Source organism: Sardina pilchardus, chromosome 6 (genome assembly GCF_963854185.1).
Source record: "Sardina pilchardus chromosome 6, fSarPil1.1, whole genome shotgun sequence".
Taxonomy (NCBI): Eukaryota; Metazoa; Chordata; class Actinopteri; order Clupeiformes; family Clupeidae; genus Sardina; species Sardina pilchardus.
In genome coordinates this window covers 21296172-21322680 of record NC_084999.1, presented here as the reverse complement: position 1 = coordinate 21322680, position 26509 = coordinate 21296172, and the positions used below count along the sequence as shown (strand labels likewise).

The 26509-nt window shown below is 41.7% G+C and overlaps 4 protein-coding genes and 1 long non-coding RNA gene across 7 annotated transcripts; 3 read left to right on the top strand and 2 right to left on the bottom strand.

The window, feature by feature from the left end:
* Positions 1-552: 552 nt before the first annotated feature.
* On the bottom strand, positions 553-6419 carry cnfn (cornifelin). The gene is made up of 3 exons (XM_062537756.1): positions 6296-6419; positions 2619-2755; positions 553-1312 (listed from the first exon to the last, which is right to left on the bottom strand). The coding sequence occupies exons 1-3, from the start codon at positions 6417-6419 to the stop codon at positions 1223-1225; spliced, it is 351 nt and encodes a 116-aa protein (XP_062393740.1). The 3' UTR covers positions 553-1222.
* Positions 6420-9444: 3025 nt separating this feature from the next.
* On the top strand, positions 9445-13305 carry cxcr3.2 (chemokine (C-X-C motif) receptor 3, tandem duplicate 2). 2 transcript variants are annotated; one of them, XM_062539023.1, is made up of 3 exons: positions 9445-9761; positions 10524-10584; positions 11072-13305. In XM_062539023.1, exons 2-3 carry the CDS (start codon positions 10564-10566, stop codon positions 12155-12157), a joined length of 1107 nt encoding a protein of 368 aa, XP_062395007.1. In that variant the 5' UTR covers positions 9445-9761; positions 10524-10563; the 3' UTR covers positions 12158-13305. The 2 variants fall into 2 exon arrangements, with proteins under 2 accessions (XP_062395007.1, XP_062395008.1); XM_062539024.1 differs by lacking the exon at positions 9445-9761 and adding an exon at positions 10330-10349.
* Positions 13306-15388: 2083 nt separating this feature from the next.
* Positions 15389-19796, top strand: LOC134082957 (C-X-C chemokine receptor type 3-like). Of its 2 annotated transcripts, XM_062539022.1 has the most exons (3): positions 15389-16023; positions 16738-17075; positions 17275-19796. In XM_062539022.1, the coding sequence occupies exons 2-3, from the start codon at positions 16746-16748 to the stop codon at positions 17995-17997; spliced, it is 1053 nt and encodes a 350-aa protein (XP_062395006.1). In that variant the 5' UTR covers positions 15389-16023; positions 16738-16745; the 3' UTR covers positions 17998-19796. The 2 variants fall into 2 exon arrangements, with proteins under 2 accessions (XP_062395006.1, XP_062395005.1); XM_062539021.1 differs by lacking the exon at positions 15389-16023 and having other exon boundaries at positions 16190-17075.
* Positions 19797-20535: 739 nt separating this feature from the next.
* Positions 20536-22701, top strand: LOC134082955 (uncharacterized). The gene is made up of 6 exons (XM_062539020.1): positions 20536-20742; positions 21087-21266; positions 21367-21847; positions 21971-22145; positions 22277-22427; positions 22527-22701. Exons 1-6 carry the CDS (start codon positions 20541-20543, stop codon positions 22691-22693), a joined length of 1356 nt encoding a protein of 451 aa, XP_062395004.1. The 5' UTR covers positions 20536-20540; the 3' UTR covers positions 22694-22701.
* Positions 22429-25230, bottom strand: LOC134082956 (uncharacterized). Its single transcript, XR_009939676.1, has 4 exons — positions 25065-25230; positions 23881-23959; positions 22756-22941; positions 22429-22598 (listed from the first exon to the last, which is right to left on the bottom strand). It is a non-coding gene; the product is annotated as an uncharacterized LOC134082956 (long non-coding RNA).
* Between the last annotated feature and the right edge of the window lie 1279 nt (positions 25231-26509).

Below are 26509 nucleotides of genomic sequence, written 5' to 3'. Positions count from 1 at the left end.
TGTCCGTCATCAAATTTTCTAGTAGTGCCCCTGGTGACACATGATCTGTTTGCGTTGGTATGTTCCTGTTTCGATAGGTGGCATATCCTTAATTTGATTTCACTTCTTAGCAATTTTACCCTTCCACTTTCTTCTCGGTTTGGACAGATGCCTCTGCCAAATATATATTGGCAACAATAACCATAACCAGCACTTCTCACTGAAACAAAGAGCGCACAACTTTAATGCTTAAATCCTGCTATGGATAAAATACAGTTTGTGTAAGACCATAGCTCAAAACTGGCAGTCTTGCTTTAGTTCAGTTTTAAGCAACATGTCAAGAGTGTTGGGAGTATGTACTGCTGTGATTGATTCGTTCATTGGCCAAATAATATTCTCTTTTTCCCCTTCTCAGAGTAAATGTCCCTTTGGTATTGGATTTTTTCTCGCTGTATTCATTGTGAGACAAAGAATGCCTGATCTTTTTTGTAAGTGCTTGTGTGTCATTAAAAATGTATGAATATTAGCCTACTGTATATCTCTCAAGAAGAAATCAAGAAGAAGTGATTTGTTTGCAATATTTTATTGATACAATCATAACTGTGAAATGTATTTCACACATATAGGCTACAGTTTACATCTCCTGTAAACACTATAAAGTTAAAAAAGTAACCATTGGCTGCTAATTTACTGATTAATCTATAAATACTCAGGAATAAGTTTAATACTAAATGCCATACATATTTGAAATACAAACGTTTAAATTAAAATTATATGGACAGCTGTCTCATCAAGTGCTTCAACTTAAATGTTCGGTAAACAAAAGACAGTATGTGTTGGTGGACATAAAACAAATAACAGAGGGTAGAATAGATCATTTTAGAATAATTTTCTCTATAAAAAGTAACAACATGCTGCTCTATGACAGGAATATCCTATTTATTAACTATGCATATAAATGCCTGAGTATAACCATAACAAGGCAGCTGGCCTTAATAATAATTACAAATAAACACAGAAAATAGTGTTTCATGAGATCATTTTTCGCTCATCTCTTTTTACCCTTGTTTTTTTGTTTCAAATATGCTGCCAACTTTAGTTTCAAAGAAACAAAATTGTACAAATTATAATTTCATTAAGCATGTATTCATTTAGATTAATCCACCATTTCAATTGTATCATGTATGTATGACTTTGTGTTTTTTGTCTTGTGAGATTTGGGAATCTTCTACCACAATCTTGCTCAGCCTCTTGTCTTCTGCTCCCTGCCCAGTTGGCAAAGTCCACAATGAAGACAGCAGACCATGACTATCCAGTCATCACAGATAGAGCCCTGTAGGGGAAGACAGAGAGCAGAGTTCAACAGCCGACAGAACTCAGAGGTGTGTAGGCCAACAGAGCTGCTACATCACTGTTTATGGATTCTTACTAGGTCTAAAGAAAGTCAGAGAAATCCTCTGGAAACCAGAAAAAAACTATTCTTATGTTTAAACGTTGCTCTGTATTTTATTTTTTTTATTTTTTTAAAAGACTAGAAATTACTTGGAAATAGCATTCGAAAGTGAGAAAGAAATAACCATTTGACTTAACGTTACAAATGAAGCAGCTTCGAACCTCACTCAGGAGTCAATACAAGTGCATTCAAATACATAAAGGTGTGTTCAAGACAATTCAGATCCTACACATGGCCATTTCAGTTCAAGGTAGAGAAACACTAACAAATAGCTTTTACAGGAAAACAATACATGTAGAGTCTGAGCATCAAATACTACTGAAAGCCATGAGCTTTCCAGCATGCAGTATGTGTACAGGTGGAAGACTAATCATGTTTGTTTTGGAACAAACCAGCAGGCCTGCATTTCCCAATAGCTGTCCCTTTACCATGCAGCCCTCATCATACAGACTGAAAATAAATATTGATTCTACATGTAAATACTATACTACTACTAAGTATTGTTTACAAAATCCTTTTTAAGATGTTAATGTTGATGTTTATCTTGGCCCTGATTGCTCTAATATGACTGTTGGGCAATCAGGGAAGTACTCTTTTGCTTACTACAAGTATAATTTTACATGGTAGCCTACTGTCACAGCTACGGACTGTATACGACTGCAAGCTCTGTCCATATGAGGGAGCTCCTCCTCTACCACTCTTCCTCCCTCCATGGCCCCTGAGCTCAGCACTGGGAAATCATTTCACAGTAATCATCATATAGTGATTATATATTGAAGTCAAGTGACAAATACCAAGTAAACGCCAAGTGACTTATATGGCCTTTGTTTTAAACCAACAATAGGAGCTTGTTAGATTGCTTGCAGAGTGGGTGTTGAAGCAGTCAAAATCTTTTCAATCATTATCTAATCAGAACTAATGTAGCGGACACACCCGACTCTGCCTCGCCAGTTGCCATGTTACAAAACATTTCTTTCATTCTGCTGATGTGCTGAGAAGCCCCTGCCATTGCGGATGACTTCCACCAAGCTTCCTCTAACTGCTTCTATTTGTGGTTACCCACCTCACTGTACATATACAGTTGCCATTGCAGTAAAGGCTTGTCACAGCCAGGACCCAAAAAAACAAAGCCCTGTCGGTTTCCTGTGCTTTGCATGTGTGGTGCTGCCAGGCACTAGACTCTTACGCTGATGCCGTATTGGTTGCGGATGCTGGTCCTCAGAGCGACCAGGCCACCGGGCAGGAAGGGGACGCAGCAGCTCTCGCCGTGGTCCTGGGCCACCTTACAGCCCAGGCAGCAGGGGAGGAACGTCCCACACAGACCTGCAGAGTGGAGGAAGAGGAGAAGACAATGCGGAGGATGGTGTGATTGGCCAAGGGATACTATTAAGAGGCAAATGTCATCTACAACTGGAGGAAAAGGTCTCAGACCAGTTTGGGGTTATCACTTTATGTTATTTAGAGACATGATTGTCTATAAAGATATAGGATCATGTAAGATAATGTAGAAAGTGGCAGAAAATGTGAACCGTGGTAAAGTAAAAAAAATTGCATAAGATAGTTAGCTAGAAAATAGTCTAAATATAATTGCTTAATTCCAGCTTGCTCTAAACCAAATAAAAATGTGCAAATGCGGCAATGATAGATAACTTGTGTGAATTCCTATTATCGACTGGAGCACAGGCTCAGAATTTGATCAAATTCCCCAAGTCCCCAGGTGTGAAGTCACCTTCTTTAGTGATTTCCTAGACAATCACGTAATTAGTGGAGATTGTAGCATCAGCTCAGAAGATATCACACAACGAGCACAAGACAGCCTGTTAGATAGTCTGTTAGACGGTATAATAGAGGAAGTAACTTCAAACCATGAAGCAATGGTGATCGAGCCAATAACAGTGAGAGTGAGAAAGGAGACATTGGAGGTGGCAGACAAGCCAGAGCCTCGTCAAACAATGACCAGAGAAACCTTTCTAGTCCCCCGCCCAGTCAACAGGTTCGTAATAAAAGAACCTGGTACCACGGTATTAACACACCTGAAAAGGAACTACCTACTGTATGGACAGACGGCATGCATAGATTACATAGATTCCCCGTCAAGGCCCTAAGAGACCCAGACAATTGGGCGCTGATAGCCCACATGATGCCCAGACTCACTTTAATTCCTTGCCTAATTCGATGCCCGTTTGAGCAAGGAAAATAAATGGTAGATGAGGCGAAACTTACTCATTTTTAGTAGAGAAGAAGAACACAAAACCCCTTTCTCCGAGACCCTTACATACTCCCAGTCTCTGTGAGAGTCTACAGATTCAATACTGGAGCATGCTGGTGCACAATCAGCAAACCCCTGAAACCCCAAGTAGATTCCGTGGTTGCACAAATTCATACGGACCTACCGGAAAGACTGCATTTTTAATATCGGTCAGCACTAATCGACGGTGACTAGTTTCCCACGGTTCAAGAGGAGGGTGTAGAAAGTGGCAGAAAATGTGAACCGTGGTAAAGTAAAAAAAAATGCATTAGATAGTTAGCTAGAAAATAGTCTAAATATAATTGCTTAATTCCAGCTTGCTCTAAACCAAATAAAAATGTGCAAATGCGGCAATGATAGATAACTTCTGTGAGTATATGTGAGTTATCTATCATCAGAGATCTATCAGAGAGAGATTCTATGAAGGTACTGCTTGAATAAACAGTCTTTTTTTAATAAACTTCCTGTGCACTTCCAAAGTTCTAAGTATCTCGTTTTAAATGTCAGGACCCTCAGAAGTCAACCAATGCAGTGTGGAGTTACTTGGAACCTTTTTAATGGTTTAAAAATAGCGATTTAGCTGCATACGTAATGCCCAATCTAATAGATTCAAGCCTACTGTAAGCTAGGCTGAAAACGGAGGAGTTCGGAATGCTGGGGGTGAGTGAAAGTGCGTCTAAAACACGTGTGAGTACACCTTAACATGTTTCGGTACAGTTAAGCTCAATTTCACACCGGAATTCTCCTTTAATGGGCAAAAACTGCACAATACACTGACATACACTGGAGTAGCGAACTCAGCCGTGTATTTAGGAAGGGAAGTCCTATGCACTGTAGCAGTCACAAAACCAACCGGACTTTATTTAGCGGGCATGGTTCTGTAAAGAATAAAGGTCGGGGGCCTTTAAAGGGTCCAAATGCACATCACACAAGCAAAGATACGGAATCTGTTTTTAGTAACTAATGTATGTAAAAACGGAGTACAAATTATCAATTAGATTTGTTATATGCCATGAGTGCTATACAGAGTTGTCCTAGAAAAGGCCCATATTGAATCACTTGGCTCTGTCAATAGAATTAGATTAAGTTTGTTGCATGTTTCCGGTGGGATAAGAGAAACTGTTTCCCCCAGCCGTGTTACACAACTTACAAGTAGGACATTCTTCTCACCCTCGTCACGAGGAGGAGAATATTATCTGAATTCCCAATCCCAAATTAGATTTACTAGTTGTCTTCTATGTCATAGAAATCTGTCACTAGAACAGTTATATATGAATCTTTCTGTGACCACGAGGAATAGGTCCCCTTTGTCACTCCATTGACGGGCGACAGCCTTTGTAACAGGAGGAAGACTTTTAGAAATCATTGTCACAGATTAGTTTATGCAGTAAATGGCCAAGTCCTCCTATTAGAGGAGAATCACATAATTACAAGCACGATTGCAGGTAATAGGGTTAACATGAAATAGATATATGGAGAGCCTCCTATAAAATATCTACTTGTTGACCCTGAATACCTGATTAAGAATTTTGATTCGTAAAGGGAGAGAGCCTCTCCCTTGTATCAGTCCTTTCGTGCCTCCTAAACCCGTTGAAAAGGGGCCTTTGCAACAGACACGACACTGATAATTACTTCCCCTTTTTCGCAGAGCAGTCGCCTCACAAAGTCGAAGAGGGGAAAAAAGCTATAGATAGTATACACACACACACCTTTTTAGAAACTGAGGGATTCACTGAAAATCTAAAAGGTTTATACGCACACACCCGGAGTGTGACTATAGGAGCGGGTCTATAGTCACCAGAGTGGACACAAAACGCAACAATAAAATCAAGTGTGTTAGAATATTGGCTATCATATATTGATACAATTTGTATTCAAATGTCCTGCTCATATGATTTTAGTAAGATTATATTATATATGTGCTACAAAGAAAGAGAACACTTTAATGCTTAAACCCTGCTATGAATAAAATACAGTTTGTATAAGAACATAGCAAACTAGCAGATGCATGGCAATTAGCAACATGGCAAGAGTGAGAGTGGTGTTGGAAGCATACAGTATATTGCCGTGGCTGTAATACAGCCAATGGCCAAATTATATTCTCTCAAAATATGTTTATGAGGATTTTGTTTCTTCTCTAAATAAATGTCTCTTTGCCATTGGATTTTCCTCACCATATTTATTGTGAAACGAAGTGGCAAAATATGTTTTTCTTATTTTTTTTTGGTTTGTTTTTGTATAAGCTAGTGCCAGAAATAAACAATGAATGTTACTGTATCTCTCAAGGAGAAAATATTATAGCAATTATTATCAATAATAAATCATCATAACCGTGACATTTCTTTTATACATTCAGTTTACATCTGCTGTCAACACTATCAAGTTAGATAAATATTAGTTATGTCATATATACTGATAGTTATATATATATATATATATATATACTGTAGATAGATAGATAGATAGATATAGATATACACAGAGAGATATGAAAACTTGAACTCATACACCCACACACACACAAACATGAGACATGAAAACAGGACAGGGACACACACACACACACACACACACACACACACACTCTCTCTCTCTCTCTCTCCCTCACTACTTACAGATGCCACAGTCATCAAAACAGTCGCACACATCGGTGTTCCACGTTGAGGAGCCGGTGGTGATTTTATAGCTGGTGACGGTCATCTGTGGCTGGGAGCTGATCACCTCAGTTTGGTACGACATGACTAGAGAGGACAGGGGAAGATTGTGTGTTAATACAAAAACTGTGCTAAGGCCTCAGGCCAGAAAGAGTTATTTGATGAAATGAAGTGTAACAATTTACAACTTTCCTAGATGTAGATCTAAATTCTTAGTAGTGAAATAACTCACTGTCATTAGAAAGACACAGGAAGGTAGCATGAAATGTGCTGCCAACTTTAGTATAATTTCAAGAAGTGTATTGAATATAGAATTAAACATAGAATTGGAAAATATGTTTGACAACTATATAGAAGTACGTATACTTTATCATAATGACCCTATCCCTATCCCTAACTCTAAGTCTAACCCAATACAACTCAACCCACCTACCTTCTTCACTCACTCAGGCTCAATCAGTCCAACTGTACAAAACCTCACACGTAGTAAATGGCAATGAGGGAGGACACCAATGCTCTTATACCTATACCATGTCGTCAGAGTGGTCCAGTCCCTTTGGGCAATGCCCTTGCCACTTCGTAAGAAGGAATAAACAGACAAAGAGTGTTTGGTTTTGGGGTGTAGAGGTTTACCTCTGAATGACTGTGTCCACACCTTGACATGACGTGAATTCTTATCATGTGCTTGAAATAGGACCTGCTGTGTGTGTGTGTGTGTGTGTGTGTGTGTGTGTGTGTGTGTGTGTGTGTGTGTGTGTGTGTGTGTGTGTGTGTGTGTGTGTGTGTGTGTGATGCAGAGTGCATGGCCTCCAACTGAGGCCAAATCCAGAATGCAAGGGTGTATTGGGCAGTCTGAAAAGGCAGGCAAGGCATGTGGGTAGGGCCATGTCCCTCCAGTAACACTCTGAAAGTCATGCAAAAAATAAATAAATAAAATAAGAAATCTACATACTCATACAAAAACGCAGTCATCATCAAGCTTTACATTTACTCAGATGATATTGACAGGGCCCAATAGAGTACAATTGTTATTTTACTAATGTATCTCCCTAACAGAATGGCATCCATTAGAAGGGTGGTGTTTTATTGTCCAACACAACATATCACTAGGGATTATATGTTCGGAAATTAGATTAGATTAGATGAGATTAGATTCAACTTCATTGTCATTTATCAGAGTACAGGTACAGAGCCAATAAAATGCAGTTGACATCCAACCAGAAGTGCAAAGAAGCATTAAATACCAAGTTTAGGTTGAGTACAGTTGTGTAGACAATAGAGATTAATAATGTACAGGATAAATACAATATCTATTAAGGGTTGCTTTTTTTTAAGAATTATGCTCTTCAGAACAATATATAAATAACACAATACAACATTTAAATTGTGCACATCGGTGCTATGTGATTTGCTATTAATTGCTAAAGTGAGATTTGAGGTATATCCCATAAACGTCACTGTGATTCAGCTGTTGTGTTTGCCCACTGTCTTTGCTCAGCAAGGTGTGACATGGTTTCCCCATTTCTATTACCAGCAGTTAAGTATTCCTCTCTTTCAACAAACACATTTTTAACAATTCGCTCAGGGAAAAAAAAAAGACTTTTAAAGGAATTTACAACCCCGGTAAAATTGTGAGTTTAGTAGTAAAAGGAAGTACATCACATCCTTTCATTGGCTGACTGTGCTGCAGTGTTTCTTCAGAATGTTTTGAGATTGTTTGAGTTCTTTTACGATTGCAAGGGAAAATATCACACAAAATTGTATTGGACTGGTTCTGAAACTATGTAAAAACAGTGGATTGTCACTTTGAATTAGTAGAATCTTAAGCTTGTATGATGACAACCAGGCGTCAGTTTCAGGTTGTTCCCATTCTGTCAGACATGCTAGTTGGTGGTCAGTAAGAGGGTGGATGTGTACCACCACAGTGTTACCAATATAAGCTGCTCTCTCTCTCTCTCTCTCTCTCTTTCTCAAACACATAAATGCACAAAGGCAGAGTCCCATTACATTTTAAAGTGCACAGCCAGGCCCTGTGGTCCACCCTAGGCAAAGGCAGACTGCCACTGTGTGTATCATCGGCTTGTGCTGTGAATCTGAAGTGTGAAAAGTTGACTGAGGCTTGCTAACATGCTGGTCAACACTTCAGTTAATAATTCTGCTGCTAGATACAGCAGTGGAAAAGTTTGTATGTCCCACGAAAAGAGAATACATACAACATATCAGGTTTACTGCAAGAGAAAGGACTGCCCATAACACTGGAACTTCCTTCAAAGTGGAATGGACTTCTTGAAACACAGATCTATACTGATTTCTCAGAATTCTTTTTTTTCTCTCTCTCACACACATTGAGCAATTTCAGTGGATGTCAGTCTATTGCGAAATATATGAAATGATTCTCTCACTTCAGTGCACAGCTTCACACAGAGAACTTGACAATTTCCGCTAGAAAGTGTTTCTATATTTATTTATAGTACACTAACCTTTCTCATGTAACACCTACAGTACAATACAAACAGTAATTCCATTGCATTTTAATGTATGTAATGTGATGCTGCGCCAAACAGATAACAAAGTTGTGGTTGTGACTCCTCTTCATGGAGAAGGGGTGTTACCCAGAGTTGCTGCTGAGGTCTAGCTGGGATGTAATGGCCCTGTTCATCATAATACCATACGATTTTCAGTGCGCAGGTCTGGTTTAGTCAACATTCAATGGTGTAAAAGAAAAACATTTTTAAACAAATGGCATAATGAAAGTGCAAGACTCTGCAGCACTAAATAAGAGACCATGGAAATTAAAAAGGTAAATTGACATTTCAGTGTAGAGAACAGACCTGACTTTGGATGTGTTACAACTTGCACCATACTTTCAGCTGCTCTATCAAAAGATCATGAGCTGTTCCCATGGCAACATGATAGTGAGAGATATAGCTTGAAGAAACTTCTCTTATCAGTGAATTCTCACAACTCTCTCTGTCTCTCTCTGTTTGTGTGTGTGTGTGTGTGTGTGTGTGTGTGTGTGTGTGTGTGTGTGTGTGTGTGTGTGTGTGTGTGTGTGTGTGTGCGAGAGAGAGAGAGAGGGAGAGAGAGACAGACAGAGGGAGAGAGAGAGAGATTTTAATGAATGTAACATTGCTGTGTAACATTCTATATCCACAAAACTGCTTTAAATATATCAACATACATTGCTACATGAATAAGTCAGCTATGATGGCATGACATTTGGTAGGCCTACTGGTTAGAGTATTTCCAGCGTGGTCCATCCATGAGACTGGATCGTTGTCAGAGACATCGTTTTGAATACTTTAAGGCAAGCTTGAATCAGGAAGCTTTGATATGAGTCCTGTTTCCTGTTCTGTTGTAGAACGCAGAGTTGTGATGAATGCGTAAGAGAGACTACAATCTTCCTCTGCAACGACAGAACAACTTGGTAAGAGAACCTTCAAAAAAAGAAGTCTTGTGTAACTGTAATTTAGCAAATTACTTTGATGCTTTGATGAATTTGATATTTGTTTTTTGTTTTTTTTACTTTTTCATATATTACTTCCACCATCCAATTATGAGAATAACATAATGATACATGGTAGTGTTGCGTTTTGAAATTAATTAATTGTTTGCTGAGTCACTAACAAATTAGCATCATTAAGACATTACCATTCCGTTCTAGACTAGAAATTATTCTCACATCAGTAAATCTGGGGGAAAACAATGAATTTACTGTAAATCAGAATAAACAATGTTTTAAAAGCATTACTAAATGCATGCTTTTTAGTCTATCAAAATGTATAGATCCAGGAAATTCAAATGTGTCTTTATTTCATACACATTCTGGCTGGATTAACAAGTGAAAACCGCAAAACATTTGCAATTCCTGTCTCCACTTGAACACTCAGCACATTCGGTTCCTGTGTGACACTGTGCAATGCTTTTCTTCTGCCCAGACCACCAACTCCTTTCTGTCAGCATCACGTTTGTTTGCTCGTGCTGCTTAGGCTGTTGAAAATCTCATTTTCCACTGGTACATTTTGTAGGGTATACAGCATTTTTTTCTTGTCGTTGCCTAAATGTTGAGCTCCTCTTAATCAATGTCTCATTGAGTTTTATTTTAAGTATTCTGGAAATTTTCATGCACTCAGTTCCTGAAAGCTTAATTAAAACTTCTCCTTTTTCCTGTCTGTCTGTTTGGCTATAGAGTGTAGAGTGTGTCTGTGTGCTGGTCACCCACTGAGAAGATGACAACGCCAGACTACTATGTAAGTAATGCCATCAAAAAGTCATTCCTTATCTGACTTTACCTCACAACTATTTGGTGGTACGCTTGATGTGCTCTCTCCAGTTGTATTATAATTTCTTCTGTCATATCATAATGTAATCCATAATTGTTCTGTTCTTCTTATAATATATTATGTTAATACACTGCATATTTCTATATTATTCTTACTACTCGTATAATGTCACTGCTGCTAATACACTGCACATATTTATATTTAATTTATTTAAATGAACCTTCTTAACTGTATACCACTGTCTACACTGCGTTATATGTTCTATACTGTTTATCACATCATATCATGGTGTAAAACCGGTCACCAGAAAAAACGGTCACCTTGAAATTATGCTATATTATACTATCAATTATATCAATTATATATCCATTTCCTTCTTCACCTATTACTACTTCTATGCTCAGACTCCCACGGTCTTATCTCTGAAGTTAATATTTATTTTTTCCACCTCCAGGCTTATTATAATGAAAATGCGTCCTACCCAGATGAGGACCTACGACTGTATGCCCCGTGCGACGTGAAGGAGACGTGGAACTTCATCCGCAGTTTCGCGCCCGTGGCGTACAGCCTGGTGTTTGTGCTGGCGCTGGTGGGCAACGTGCTGGTGCTGTGCGTGGTGCGGCGCTACCGGCAGGCCCAGCGCGGGCCCTGCTCCTTCTCGCTGACCGACACCTTCCTCCTGCACCTGGCCGTGTCCGACCTCCTGCTGGCCTTCTCGCTGCCCTTTTTCGCCGTGCAGTCGGCCGACTCGTGGGTCTTCGGCACGGCGGCCTGCAAGGTGGTGGGCGCCATGTTCTCGCTCAACATCTACTGCGGCGTGCTCTTCCTGGCGTGCATCAGCTTCGACCGCTACCTGGCCATCGTGCACGCCGTCAGCGCCGGCTGGCGCCGCAACGGCTGCCACGCGCAGGTGGCCTGCGCCCTCATCTGGACGGCGTGCCTCGGCCTGGCCGCCGTGGACGTGCAGTTCCGCCAGGTGCTCACCGTGAGCGGCGTGCAGGTCTGCAAGATGCAGTTCGCCAGCGAGTCCTCCAAGCAGATCCAGGTGGGCCTCCAGCTGATGAACCTGGCGCTGGCGTTCGCGCTGCCCCTGCTGGTCATGCTCTACTGCTACGTGCGCATCTTCCGCGCCCTCTGCCACGCCTCGCGCCGCCAGAAGCGCAAGTCCCTGCGGCTCATCGTCTCGCTGGTGGTGGTGTTCGTCGTCTCCTGGGCGCCCTACAACGGCCTGCGCCTCGTCGACAGCCTCATCGTGCTGGACGTGGTGCCCAGGGGCTGCGACGCGATGCACGCCATCGACATGGGCACGGTGGTGGCCGAGAGCATGGGCCTGGCGCACTGCGCCCTCAACCCGCTCCTCTACGGCTTCGTGGGCATCAAGTTCCGCCGCGAGCTGGCCCAGATGTTCAAGGCGGCGCTGAGCCCCCGCGGCGGCTGCCAGGAGCTGGGCAGCTGGTGGCGCGGGTCCAGGCGTCGCACGGCCGGCTCCTTCAGCTCCGTCGAGAGCGAGAACACGTCCTACTTCTCGGTCGTGGTCTGATCTTGGACACCGAGAGATCAAAAAAAAAATGTTGAAGAGGGTAAGAAAAGAGGGTGAGAAAAGAGGATGAGGGAAGAGAAGAGGGTGAGAAAAGAGGGCGAGAAAAGAGGATGGGTTTGAGAGGGAAATAATGGTGGGATGAAGTGTGAGACATAAGAAAGAGAATTTAATGTTTTGAGCGAGATTTGAAATATTGTATGAGATCGGGAAATGATAAAGCCTCCACTGAGAACCACTTCTGTAAATAGATAAGAGAAAGGAACATAGTGTCCAGTGGCAATGGACAACCTCCAATGTATATTTTTATAGACGTGAACCGGTGCATTTCAATATTATGTATCTTTCTTTATGTTTGTTGTGAGTCACAGACTTGTGCTCATTTGTGAGACGCATGCAGAAAAACAAGGCATGAAAACCTGACCAGACTTGTCACATTTGAAACAGATTTTATCATCAGTTTCACAGTGGCTTCCCGCAGACTTAGTCACACCTATGCTTCTCCTATTTTGCTTTCACTCAGAGAGAATAAACATGGGTTTCACATGTCTACAACTCAGCATTTCATTAGATTTCATGGCTAATGTTGGAAAGGTAACACTTTATCTGTGCCTCTGTACTCTCGTCATAGCACCATCTGTAACACCTCTGCTATAGGAAGAGGCCTATCACATTTATGCGGCCAACATAACCGCTTAAGGCCTAGCCTAACCACATCAGGTTTTGATGTTTCACAAACATATTTGTTGTTGGTTTAACCACCAAAGTTACAGCCTTGAAATCCATGGGTCTTGGTTGAGGTGGTGGAATCTCTTATCTACGTTATATTCTTTTCAACAAGTGGTGTTCCCTATTCAGCCATGCTCTGCAACAGCAGCAGAGCTGTAGTATGGCATGTCTTACTGTATATCTCCTCCTCCTTGAATCTTGAAGACTAAAGGTAATTTTACCGAGCATTAGGATGTCTTCCATTAGGCCACTGTCCATTTCCATTCTTAGGTGTGTGTCCTGTATAATTAAAACTTAGTTAAGCATGTAAATAGCACTATTTTTAGATACACTCTGTCTCAAAAGTGATACATTTTTTTTTCAAAACAGTTTCAAATTTTTTATTTGTATTTTTCTTTACATTAAATGTTTTTTTCCCTCTATATTTCTGTTTGAGTTTCCGTGTGACAGTTACAGTACTTTCTTGTTAATTCTCATTACAAATGTTTTACTGGACAATCCATGCATTTCATAAACTGTAAAACAAATCAGTTATACTCAGTTTAGGCTATATCAAAGAACATTGGACCAAAGCAAAGAATAACTAGGTGAGAATTTGAACATGCAATTTGTCATTTGCTTTGCATTATTTTATTTCCTCTCATCTTCCTACTGTAAGTGGAGTGATTATACGTATCATTTATATTATAGAATATGTCATATTATAATTATCAGGCTGTTACTCAACTCTTAGTAAATTGAGTTCATCTGTATCACTTTAGGGCACAAACATATACAATAGCCAGCAGATGCACCAAGTTACTGTATACATCAAGATACAAATCAAACCCACTTAACAAGTATAAAAGAACTCCTATAGGGTTCTCAAGGGCCACAATCTTTCTGGCAATGCAAATGCTTGATTTCAAGCACAGGGGGCAGTGCTTCCCTTTTGCAACTACTAACATGTTACATGCTGGTCTTTTGTGAAAAAAAATAGAAGGCATAATCTATCGTTTCACACTTTCTTGTGAAGCAGTGCTTAAGAAACATCTGGTTCAGTTTCAATTTCAGTGTCCATGATATTTTATACACACTGAGTTCCCAAAACCTTAGCTATAACTTTTCTGTCAGTTAAACAGCCACTAGAGCCTGACTGTGTGCTGGTCATCAACTGAGAAGATAACAATGACAGACTGTGCAAGTAATACCATCATAAAGTCATACCTTATTTGACTTTACCTCATAGATACTTTATGTGTTCTCTCCAGTCGCATCATAATTTTCTCCATCATACCATGATGTAATAATCCAGAATTAATTGCTTACAGCAGCCCAATAATCCATCTCAATACTAGCACTAAATGCAATGCCTGTGACAATCATGCCTGCATTCTGTTCCCAGTTTTCTCTGTCTATGATTGACAGTGTTTCTCCTTGACGAGTAGATTGCTGGTCTACTAATACTGTAAGTCTGCATCTCCAAACCAAAAGCTAGTTTTGCTAACTTCTCCATTATCGACATCAGATCTGTCTCCATGCAAGGCACTGTCAAGCAGTGAAGTGATATGCAGTTAGGCCATGTTTACGCCACCTACAGTAAGTTATAGGCAGAACAATGAGCCCAACTCTGCTCTGTTAAGGTATTTCTGTCCCTCCCAAACTGTGCAAATGTGGTGTGTTTAACAGCAAGATAACAATAAACAACAATAAATGTCATCAACACAATATCAAATATAAATGATAAAAATTAAACAAATACCACAAAATAACTCATTAATTGAGTGTAAGATGCACAACTCAATTCATTGAGTGTAAGATGAACAAATAAGTTTCGAGATCCCTCTTGAAAGATCCAAAACTATCACAGGAATGCAGAGCACAAGAGCAAATCATGGAATAAAATACATGCATATTGTACTGTAAGTGGACTCCCTCCATTGAGTCTGGCCGGTCATGGTGGGTGAAGGCTGCCTAGCTCAAACATTGGGCAATTAAAAAATATACAACTCCTCCAAAGGTCCAAAACCTCCCTGACAATTACATTTTCATTTTCAAACACAGGGAGCCTTTTGTAACAACATGTAACATGGTCTTCTGCATGTGGAAAAAAAATGAAAAAGGTTTTAGTTGATCTAGTTTTTCTAGTTTTTCACGTTCTCCAGTGAAGCACTGCGGACTAGCTTCAGGTTAACAAAAGTGTTACAAATGTAATCATTTTGTTACATAATAAATCATGTGTCATTTAAAGAGATTATAAGCTCAAATACAATGAATTTGAACAAATGCAGTGTTATAGGCCAATGCACAGTGTCATATCATTTCATAGAGAGATGAAGTCCATATTGAGTGTGAGTGTCTGTCTGAAATGGCCTTTATCTAGATCTAATTGTGCGTCTCCAAAAAGGTTGCGCTTATCATGATCAGCCGACAGATAGCGCCATAGCAAAACAAATCGAGCACTGAGCCTTGTTGTGTCAAGGCTACAGCCACTACATTACAGTGTAGTAGGCTTCGTATGGAACAAAGGCGACTGGCTGAACGTGGGATAGTGGTGCCAATGTGTTCCTTCTTCGCTAGGTGTCCCTTGCCGCCGGCTCTGATAAACCGAACGCGATCGACTCAATGATCGACTTGTCAAATAGCGTATTGTATGGAGAGGTTCTGCATTTGAATCGAGAGGAAGACTATATAGGGTGTCACTGCACAACGCGCTGGAAGGAATTGAGCTAGCACAGACGGATCGCCAGCAGCTGGTTGAGCTTTGGCACGGTTCCAACGAGAAGTCGGACGAACATGGCAAATGTTCTCCCTGTTCATGTTTTGTTATTTGTTTAATTAATAGGCTACTTATAGAAACTGCGCGACTGTTACTGCTTACATGCCATGTGGAACTTTGCTCTGCACATAGCCTTTGTCTTAATCTCAAGCCGTCTATTTGCACACTTTAAACAATAGTGTAAGCATAGTGCCGATATTGGGAAAATAGGTTACAAACCATCGAAAAGTGGGCACAAGTAAGCGCTATGTGCACACTGGCAGAGTAACCTGACGGAAGTTGAGACAGTCTTCGCCGCATGCAGCTAAACTTTGTTGATTTGCTTTACACCGGATGATCTGATCTGACCTCTCTTGGACCGAGAGTAGCGGTCACTGTTTTGGTAAGTAACGCAGCCTAGACTCGTTAACCTTTTATTTTTCATCGCTTAATTGAACTAACCTAGCAGAAAAGCGGTCTGACTGAGACCTGAACTAGGTTATTATCTAACATTAGAATCGCGCTCTGTGATATAGGCTGTATGCCCCTTTGTTCCTGTAACTTCTTAGACAGTTTTATTATAGGGTTACATTGCTTACTGAATTACTTCATTGATATTAGGCCTAGTTATTTTATTGGGAAGGTTACATTATTGTAATATACTAATATCATTATCAGAGTCAGAGGAATCCCATGGGCTTGCTAAGAGAGACGAGTTTTTAAAACTGTCCTGACATGAAATTACTTGATTGCACACTGAAGTGGTATAACCTATTGCATGCCTAGCTTAATATTATCTGTCCGGGTTCAACATAACGGGGATAACCCTTTGAAAGAGTTTCCCCGTTTAATTCCGTGGGACCATGTGCCTGGTCAGCGCAGCGCGTGGCTGGATTGGTGTGTCATCGTGACTTTGGTCGAGGGGTTGGGGAGCGTGTGGCACCCAAGAAAGGAAACCACACTTTCCACATGACGTTCACGTAGACAAACCATGAGACTAGGCTACTTGGTGGGTGTAAACTTGACCATGAATCCTGATCATCACTGCAGGATTAAATAAAGAGCTGTCCAGTCTGCTGCAACATTCAACAGTGACACAGAATGACTTACTTTTCAGATTCCAGAATGGATATCGACGTTGACTTCCATATGAACTCATCAGTTGATGACTACGTTGACTATGGAAGCGGTGTAAACTGTCTGCCAGCGCGTGAAGTGGTCTTCATCCCGGCGCTGCTCTACGTGGCTTTGGTGCTGGGGCTACTCGGGAACGGGTTGGTTTTGGCGGTTCTGTGGTTCAAGAGACGCAGCTGGAGTGTGACGGACACCTTCGTGCTTAATCTCGCTGTGGCTGATATTCTGCTGCTGGCCACTCTGCCGTTTTGGGCTGTGAATGCAGAGAATGGATGGACATTTGGCACCGGTTTTTGTAAGGCTGTTGCTGCCATCTTTAAGGTAAGAGTAAGATATATAATAAAAAAATCGAATTATTAAATTGTAGTTAGGCTATTAGGAAATGTATGGGGTTTCAGATGCTCTCATTTTCAGTTATTCTTCAGGAGGAGATCTCTACTAAGTTTGATGATTAGAAATTTGGGTTGAATATGCTTTTATCAAGTATTTATCATCAGAATTGTCCTGCTCTTCTCTTCAGATCAACATCTATTTTGGGATGTTTGCGCTAACCTGCATCAGCTCACATCACTTGCTGCTTGTGACGGACACCTATCGGGTGTACTCTCGCCAGAGGCTCTGGATGCCACATGCCACCTGTCTGGCTGCATGGGTGGTCTCCATTCTCCTCTCCATCGGGGACTGGTTGAGTCTGAAGCCCTCCAAGGATCATGCTTACCTGGAGAGGCACTGGTGTCCCGTGCCTGTGTCCCAGTGTCGTGTGGGAGGGGTTGTTTTCCTGTTGGTGACCGTGGCCTTGGTGCTCGGCTACACCGTGGTTCTGGTCCGGCGGCCCCTGAAAAGGCCCCAGGAGTTCAAGAAGGGAAGGGCCATCCGGTTCACCCTGGCCCTGACGGCAGCCTTTTTCCTCACTTGGTTGCCCTACAACATTGCCCTGGTGGTGGACCCCGTGGGAGCTGGCGGCGACGACTGCCCTGATCGCCAGCGGACGGCCGTCGAGGTGGCCCTGTTTGCCACGGCTGCCATCGGCTGCATGCAGTGTTTCCTCAAGCCCTTGCTCTACCTCGGCCTGGCCAGCGTGTTCCGTACACGCGTACTGGAGTTGACCAGGTGTATCACCAGGTGTATCACCAGCAGTTCACAGAGCAATCACAAGATTTCAATGTGGGACTCGGGTGGTGAGGACGAGGAAGAGGAAGATGACTCCCCTGCAAAGGTCTCATTGTCTCAGTGCAAGTGTTAGACCACAGGACCTTTACACTTTACAAAGGTAACCAGACGCCAGTCTACATGGACACCGTTATTCAAAAAGGACTAGAGCAAATAAATTATCAGAGGACTTTCGCTGTAAATTAGCTTTAAAACATCAATTTATTTCCAGGCACGTTATGCAGATGCATTACTTGCAAGTAATTTTGACTCTTGGGAAAATAAGGTACTATAAGCCATCGAGTGTTATACTAGGTAGAGTAAAGGTAATTATTGGTAGAAATACCCTGTCCCATTAGTCCCTGGTTGCATGTTTGAACAGCAAATAGCCCGGTGGGAGATGACCTTGTCCATGTTTAAGCTATTGTGTAAACAAATGTAGCACAGCCTGTGAATGTGAGGAGGTATGTCAAGTATGCCGCAGTCTTTCGTATTGCCTGCCACTTCTGTGCTGCTTGTAGTGCGCTCCTGTTGAACTGTGTCTTTTCACTCCCAGATGCCTACGGCAAAGCTGAGTGGGATCAGTTGTCGTTACAATTTATGTTAGTGATGAGTCAGTGAATACTGTGGTAAAGTTAATGTTGTTGCACACATTGTTTCATTCTGGACTATTCTATGTAGATGCTGATGTGAAATAGGGGCTGACATCTGCACCGCACATCTGGTTTGCCTATTTTAGCATGTACATACAGTATCACATACTTTCAGTATTGGTTCATAATTACCACTGAATGTTGCACACTACGCCTCTGTGTCAAATGAAGTGTTTCTGATTCTATCAGTTTCAAACTGTTGGATAGATATAGATACAGTACTGTTACATTAGACATTATCCAAAAATGTTATATTTTAAGATCTTTGTCCAACACTGTGTTTGTTTATTGGACTTTTTAAATCTTAAGCTTGAACTCAATTACTTTGTATTTGATGCCAGTGTACTGTAATACTGGTTTCACTTTCTAAATGTGGAGAGATTGTGAAAACGGTCCGTTACCCTGATGCTTTCGATCACATGCTGCTGACTTGCAGTGTGCAATCCGTTGGAAACTCCCAGTCAATCTCACAGACCCCATTCACAGCTGGAATCTGGAATTTCCTCTCTCCTTGAACCTCATGTTGCACACAGGAAAAATCCCAGCTGGAGTTTTTAACTAAAGACAGCTGAGTGATGTCAATTAAGAGAAGCAGAGTGCCCCCCCCCCTCCACCAACCCCCCCATCAGCTTCTGCTTTCCTTCTTTGCCCCCTCCACCCCCTCCTCCCAGCTCTGTTCTTTGTTCTTGCAGTGTCACGATTTAACCTCCAGCACAGCAGGCGACTCCCTGGAGCGAAGGAGATAGTGTGCAGGGGAGGACTCGGACAAGAACTCGGACTTTTACTCCCATTTTCCCAAGCATCCTCTTCTCAGGCCCTGCCAATTCTCCTCTCTATAAATGCCCCTCTGTGTTTGTTTTGTCACTTGAGCACTGAAGCCCCCTTTGTGTGGAGTTGCCCCCGAGTAGGAGAGAGAGAGAACAAGAGGAGGGAGGGAAAGAACGAGAGGATGTGTGACTCATCAGGCACCTGATCTCTGAGGCGTCTTTTCTTTCATCATGTTGTGGTGTTCACTCTTGTTACAAAAATAGGTACGCAGGGACAATCAGTGTGTTGAATGTGGTTGAATGAGGGCTGGCTCAAAGCCAGTTTGTTCACACAAAGAGTAGGTGGCTTTTCCCTCAAGCTACACTCAAACTATTTTATTTTCAAAGCAGCTGATGTACACAATCTCTTTATTCAAATGCTTATACTATCACAATAAAGTATTTTATTTGTACTGTATAAACTGATGTCCTATCACTGAGCAAAGGAAGCAGTCTTATAGTCTCCAGAACAATGTATATGCTTAGAAAACTTTTTGGAGAAGCTCCAGTGTTTATGCACTATATCTTATGGCAACACTTTACTTGAAGGTATTTACACAAGAGTGATATGACACTGTCATGACACATGGACCCTAACCCAAACCCAAACCCAACCCTAACTTGTCATGACAAAAACCGAATGATACCTAATGACAGAACTGTTATGTCATAAACATTTATGACTCATTTAAAATGGTTATGACTCGTTCATGACAGTGTCATATGTAAGGGATAATCAACGACGCGCCGTGCGTTTATAGGAAAATAATGCACGTTCGAAGTGGTAATAAGGACCCGACGCCGCAGGCGGAGGGGACTTTACACTTCGATAAGTGCATTATTTTCCTATAAACGCACAGGGCGCGGAGTTGATTATCCCGCTTATACCACTGCTACTATCATTTTCGTTTATATTGTCGCTGTCTTAGATACAACGTTGCTGTTTTTACCGTTGCATTCACATGGGCGAATTGATATTCAAGTGTAATAAGCCCCCAAAAAGGAACTACTTCATAGCTCTAACGCTACTTTTGCGTCATCGACGGGTAACGCCCCTTTTTGGGGGAACAAACGGTTTAGATTCCCCCAAAAACTGATGTTCTGAATTTGATTTTTGAGAGAGGATCTGAATTTTGTCGGAGGAATTTTGTTTACTCCGGTAACAGAAAAAAAACGACATGCCCAAAAGTTGTTGCGTGGTGGGCTGCACCTCAAACATTAAGAAAAACCCCGGGGTAAAATGTACACCTTTACCATGGATAAATCAAGCGGAAAGGCGTATGTTGTGGCTTCAGGCTATAAAGAGGGAAGCGCCAGATGGAGGGTTGTGGGACCCAAAGACCCCTCACACTTATGTCTGTGGGAAACATTTCATAACAGGTAAGTCGATTATTAAATTAATTCAAGCCCCACTCTGTAGGCCTATGTATTTAAGTAGTGTACTTGCTTGTTACTGGCTTCATTTTCATTACTATGTATCACGTAGCTAAGGCTAGCACATTACGATACTTAGTATCTAGCTATGGCTTGGTAGCTAGGATACAGTTACAGTAGGCTATACCATGTAGGCTATCATTAATGTATCAGGTAAGGCTAGCACATTATCAACTAAGCTACTTAGTATGTAGCTATGGCTTGATAGCTAAGATACAGCCTGGTGTATAGGCCTACCAGAGTTTTTATACCATACAGAAATGTATTTTACAATGTTTAACCAATTCCAGGAAGTCATGTCAAAGAACCCCTGCACCCGGATTATGTGCCCACTATATTTCCTCACCGTACTGTGGCAGACTCAAAACAGAAAATAAATAGGTATAAAAACGCCAGGAAACGTGAACAGATGTCCTATATCAAACGCAAAGTAGCTAAAACGACTGCTGTGAGCCCCGTTCCACCTACAAGTAAGTGTAATGGCATGCACTCTATTAAAATATGCAGGTTAAAGTTGGATTGGGTTTAGATGTGCGGGCTAATGCAACGTCTTTTTCTCATTTGTTCTAGATGAAGACGAAGATGCTATCAATGACGATTTTGAAGATGTCCCTAATGAAATGCCTGAGACAAGGAACTGCCTATCATCGTATTCTGTGGAGGGAGATGATGGAAAGTGCCGACAGATGACGGGACTCAGCTGGGCGATGTTTTTGAGCCTATTTACCTTTCTCAACCAGTTCGTTACGAGGCGAGACTACATCTCCCTTCCACCGCGGGACCAGCTGTTTATCACACTGATAAAACTGAGACAAAACCCATCTTTTTTTTTCATGAGTCACGTTTTGAAAATGCCTCAAACAACGGTCAGGCAAATTTTTATCCGATGGCTTGACCTGTTGTATGGAAAAATCTCCTTTTTGGTTCACTGGCCTGATAGAGAATGCTTTTCAATGATACCTCCAGAAATGAAGGCCCAGTTCCCACGACTCACAGCAATCATAGATTGTTTTGAAATCAGGACAGAGTACCCCAGCAACCTTAAAGCTAGGTGAGTGTCACAAGCAATGTCTTTACACTCTTGTTTCATTATGTTCATTGTTGTTTCATTATGTTCACATCCCATATTGAAATAAAAGGCAAGATGTCTTTCCTATTATGTATCCTTTCTTAGAGCAAAATCATACTCTAACTACAAAAAATGGACTACGGTGAAATATTTAATAGCTTGCAGTCCATCTGGCAGCATTAAATTTTTGTCAAATGGCTGGGGAGGAAGGGCCTCTGATGTGCATATTGTTCGACAGTCAGGGTTCCTGTCCTCAGTTTACCATTCTCCAGGTGATCAGGTAAAATTGGAATGATCTCAACTAACCACATTCATGTCATTTGATTAGGGTGTCATGTCACCACCCTCTGGTGAGAAAGCAGAACAAAGTAGATGCAATACAATATTATGGTGGATTTTTTTTTCATGTAGATATTGGCAGACCGGGGGTTTACACTCCAGGATGACTTTGCCCTCCTCGGTGTCGAGCTGCTAACACCATCTTTCACAAAAGGGAGAAAGCAGTTACCTGGGAGAGAGGTGGAAATGTCTCGTAGGAAGTCAAACATCCGGATTCATATTGGTAAGTTGTAAGTAGAACTAGTTTATTGTAATAACATTTTGATGTATGTGAAAAGTCAGTTTTAAAAAGCGCTCCTTTTTGTTGTTGTTGTCCTCACAGAGCGGGTGATTGGTGTGCTGAAAGGCCGCTTTCACATCCTTGACGGTCCACTCCCTCGCTGTCTGGTCCAGTCTGCACGGGACAAAAACCAAGGGCAAGCCACAGTTGACAAACTCGTAAATGTTTGTGCAGCACTTGTGAACATGGCACAAAGTATCATTAAATAAATACTAAAATGTCTTACTAAATAGTGAATATTTTGTGTAAATGATTTTCATAATTTCCTCACCTCACTTTGTAGCACTGTTGTCATCAATCGCGGGTGGATGTGTTTTGCCCAAAATCTGCTTATCATGTCCACCATTCCGTGAATGAATTCATCATCTTTTAGGATTCTGAAAATGGTGGTCTGCTGTGGGGTCCAAGTAACAAAGTCTGCATACTGCGCAGCACACACAAACATTTGCAGCTGAACCTTTTGCAGGGAGGAAGGGGGAAAGGAAGTATTAGTAAAAATGTGCATTGTCAAAGAATAGTACAATTCTGTTGACAACTACTGATTTCTTTATGTATAGCTTTGCCTTTGCAGAGTAAATCGTACCTGAGTGTAGTACGCATGACTGGTTTTCAAAGAAAACAATGTGGCAAGGTGGCCCTTCTCATCATCTGTCCAGCTAACGGACTGTTGACCTGCCCACTTATATGGGCACTTGGCCTCCACCACACCCTTGCCACAACATTCGCATGACACATAGGCATCACATGACACACCAAGGTATGGTCTTTCATGGCTGATTCGGAAGCCTGCTCTGTCCACTCTTAACCCTTCATGCCCTTTGCACACATCTTCAGTTGCCAATATGTTGTTAGATAATTGGCCAGTGGCTGGGCCAATGCCCAGTGCATATTTGTAGGTCTCCAGGGCATGTTTTTCATTGTCTCTTCCCCACTTAAGGTAAGGACTATTTATGTCTTTAGCTTCTGACATGATGGTTCTGATTACAGTGTTTGAGGGTTTTTCATGATTAGTGTGAAGAACAGTGTGGGCAAACGAGCTGGTGATTCTTCCTACTCTGTGCCTTCGCCAGGCCTTACTGGCTGCCTGCAGCACAGTCTCTGCCTCCACTTTGTCTGCCTCTTCCTTAGTAAAGGTTAGTGTTTCAAACCATGAGGAGTGGTGTGGTGTGGAGCCTGCATGCTTACTGAAAGTACTCAGCACCACAGGACATTCACCTGTCTCCTGTAGCATTTCTAAAAATTGTGCCTGTTGGCTTGCTGAGGCTTTGGGGATGGGTCTTTTGATCTTACTGGTGACTCTCCTGCCTCTGCCTCCAAAATCTATAGATCGGATTTCTGCTGGCTCGATTTTTATGGTCGAAACAGCGTTCCATTGGCAGGCTATACTGGTACTTACAGTGGTGGTGATACCCAGGCGGACTGAAGCTTCCAGCTTATACAGAACTGCACCCACATGGGAACAGCTCTCCCCTAATCTGGGGTGAAAAAAGAAACAGTGTCAATTCCACAAAAACGTGAGCGTTTTAACATACAGAGACAAGTTAACCTCTATAGTATGGATCTCTTACCCTGCCATGCAGTCACAGTGAGCTGATCTAACTTTGCCACTATCTTCCACAGCTACCCAGGTGTTGTGAGGCTTGTTAGTCACCCTCCAAGAGGGTTTAACACCGCTTTTAAAAACAAAGCATTTGTCTGTTCTTATGTGTAAAACAGCCTGGACCCATCCACTGATGAAAAAATTATGGGCCTCCAGAGACCTTTTATTTTTCATTGTTTCCGATGTGTACAGGCCTGTCAGACACAAACAGTGGCATGATTGTTTATCATTTCTGTCTCTATCTTAAGATTAGCACTAGGCCTGTAGTAGCTCTTTCCACAACAGCATGGGGATAGGTTATTTGGATACTGGATAGGCCTACACCAAAGACCACTCTCCGTTCACGCCGTGAGAACTGAATGGATACATCAGTGTAGGCTACAGTGCACAATCATAACAAAATGATACAAACAAACCAATGTAAAACAAAATACTTCGTTGACCGCTGGTTATAGAAAGAGGGGTTGAGCTTAACTTAACACAATTCTTGTCTTGTAGATACAAATATACCAGGCCTAAAACAATGTATAAAGTGGTATGACTTTTCAACACCACTTATGTGTGGGCTAAATCTAAGCTAGGACAAGGTAATGTCACAACAATGCATCGCGTATCCCATCCATATTTTGCCGTACACCGTGAACCTTTTTACAAATGTCAAAGTCCTAGCACTTTCTAAACACCAGCAGAAACCATCCAAGTCCACTTTAGCTATAGCCTGCTAACTATATATTTTACTGTCTATGATTTCAACCGTAAAATCGCGAGCCTGACGTTAGCCTGTTAGTGAGACTCTCAGCTTCGTCTTTCTAACTAGCAGCTTGCTAGTAGGCTACACTCGACAACAAAACTATGTCAAAAGTTTAAATCAAGTGAAATATAATCCAAGTGAAGCACATTCTCCTCTAAATATGGCCTCATCGTCTAGTTTGTCATGAAAACTGTGTTAAAGACATGAATAAATGGTTAAAGCTACTTACTTGGTGATTCCACGAGATAGTGGTAGATGTCTGAATAGTCCATATTTGGCCACTGCGTGGGGTCATTAATCCAATTTTCGACCATTTCAAAGGGACACCTCTGCAATCCAGTATCCATTAGCTTCTTTAAATACCGCTCACGGTCCTCAGCCGGCAAATAGAGGGTGTATGTCTGAGCCATTTTTTTTTTACGATTAGCTGCTATCACAGCACTACAGCGAGTTCTGTTCTCATGGGGAATCCGTTTGTTTCCCCCAAAAAGGGGCGTTACCTTTCGAATACGACAAAGTAGCGTTGGACTATATAGAAAAATAATGCACGTTCCAAATAGCGCATCACAATAGGAAATTTGACCAAGCAGTGGTGTTATACCCATAGACATTAGGTTTCATATTTTCATCTTGAATGTTCAGGGAGGGATTAAACTTTTCAGTCAATGATAGCATGATATTCAAATGGCAGCCTTGCAAATTTATATGCAAATCCTAGTTTGTCTAGGAGACAGAAGCAGATGGCAGGCTATGTTGTTTACTTTCCAGGTGAAGTCAGCGCTCCTCCCCCTCCCCCCAGTGCAACAAGAGATGCGTCTAGACGTTTTGATGACATAATAATGAAGCACACAAAGCACACAAGTGTTGGTGTCACAGGCAAGAAGAGGTGTGCCGTTGTGTTGAGTTAACTCAATGTTGTGTTGGGCTGACTCATCAATTTTTTAAATATCACCACAGGTGGGGGTACAGTATACAGCCAAGAGTCTATTTCATATTACAAGGCAGACTAAACCACAGAGACCATATAGACAAGACCTCTTCCCTGTTGCAAGAAGACCAATTCACTCCAAAAGGAGACCATTCACTGTAGCTATTCTGGAATATGTTTAGACACTTTATAGCATATTCAATTAAGGGTGAAGCATCAGCCACCCTCTGAACACGTGCTCCAGTTGTAGAGGAGCGTGCAAGTGAATGCCCAGGCTCTCAGAAGCGTCCAAAAGGCCAACAGGAAACACCACACCCACCCGATACTGCAAGACACTGAGGTGTTTCAAATGCCAAAAAGTATGTCAGCTGATTTTCAACTTCTCAAGTTAGATCAGACAGTGGAAAATGCTACTTGCTTTTGGATTGAAGTGCAGTATAGAGCAGTAGAGAGAAGTTCACATTTTTGGGCAGAAATGTCAAGGCGAAAATTTACACCGCTTCAGTTCTGGTATATTTCACTTCACTACTGCAAATTCACTTCCTTCCTCATTGCAAGTAGATAGAGATAATGGTCTTTGGAGGAAATCTAAGAAAATACTGAAAGTGACTACTTCTACACCCGTGTTTGGAACATCAACTTATCAAATACGTAGTGCACTTTACATCCTGCTAACGTCTGTTTTTAAAATGCACTTTGGGGGATCCAATCACAAGCAGTCAGTTCTAAAGACAAGTGTAGACAAC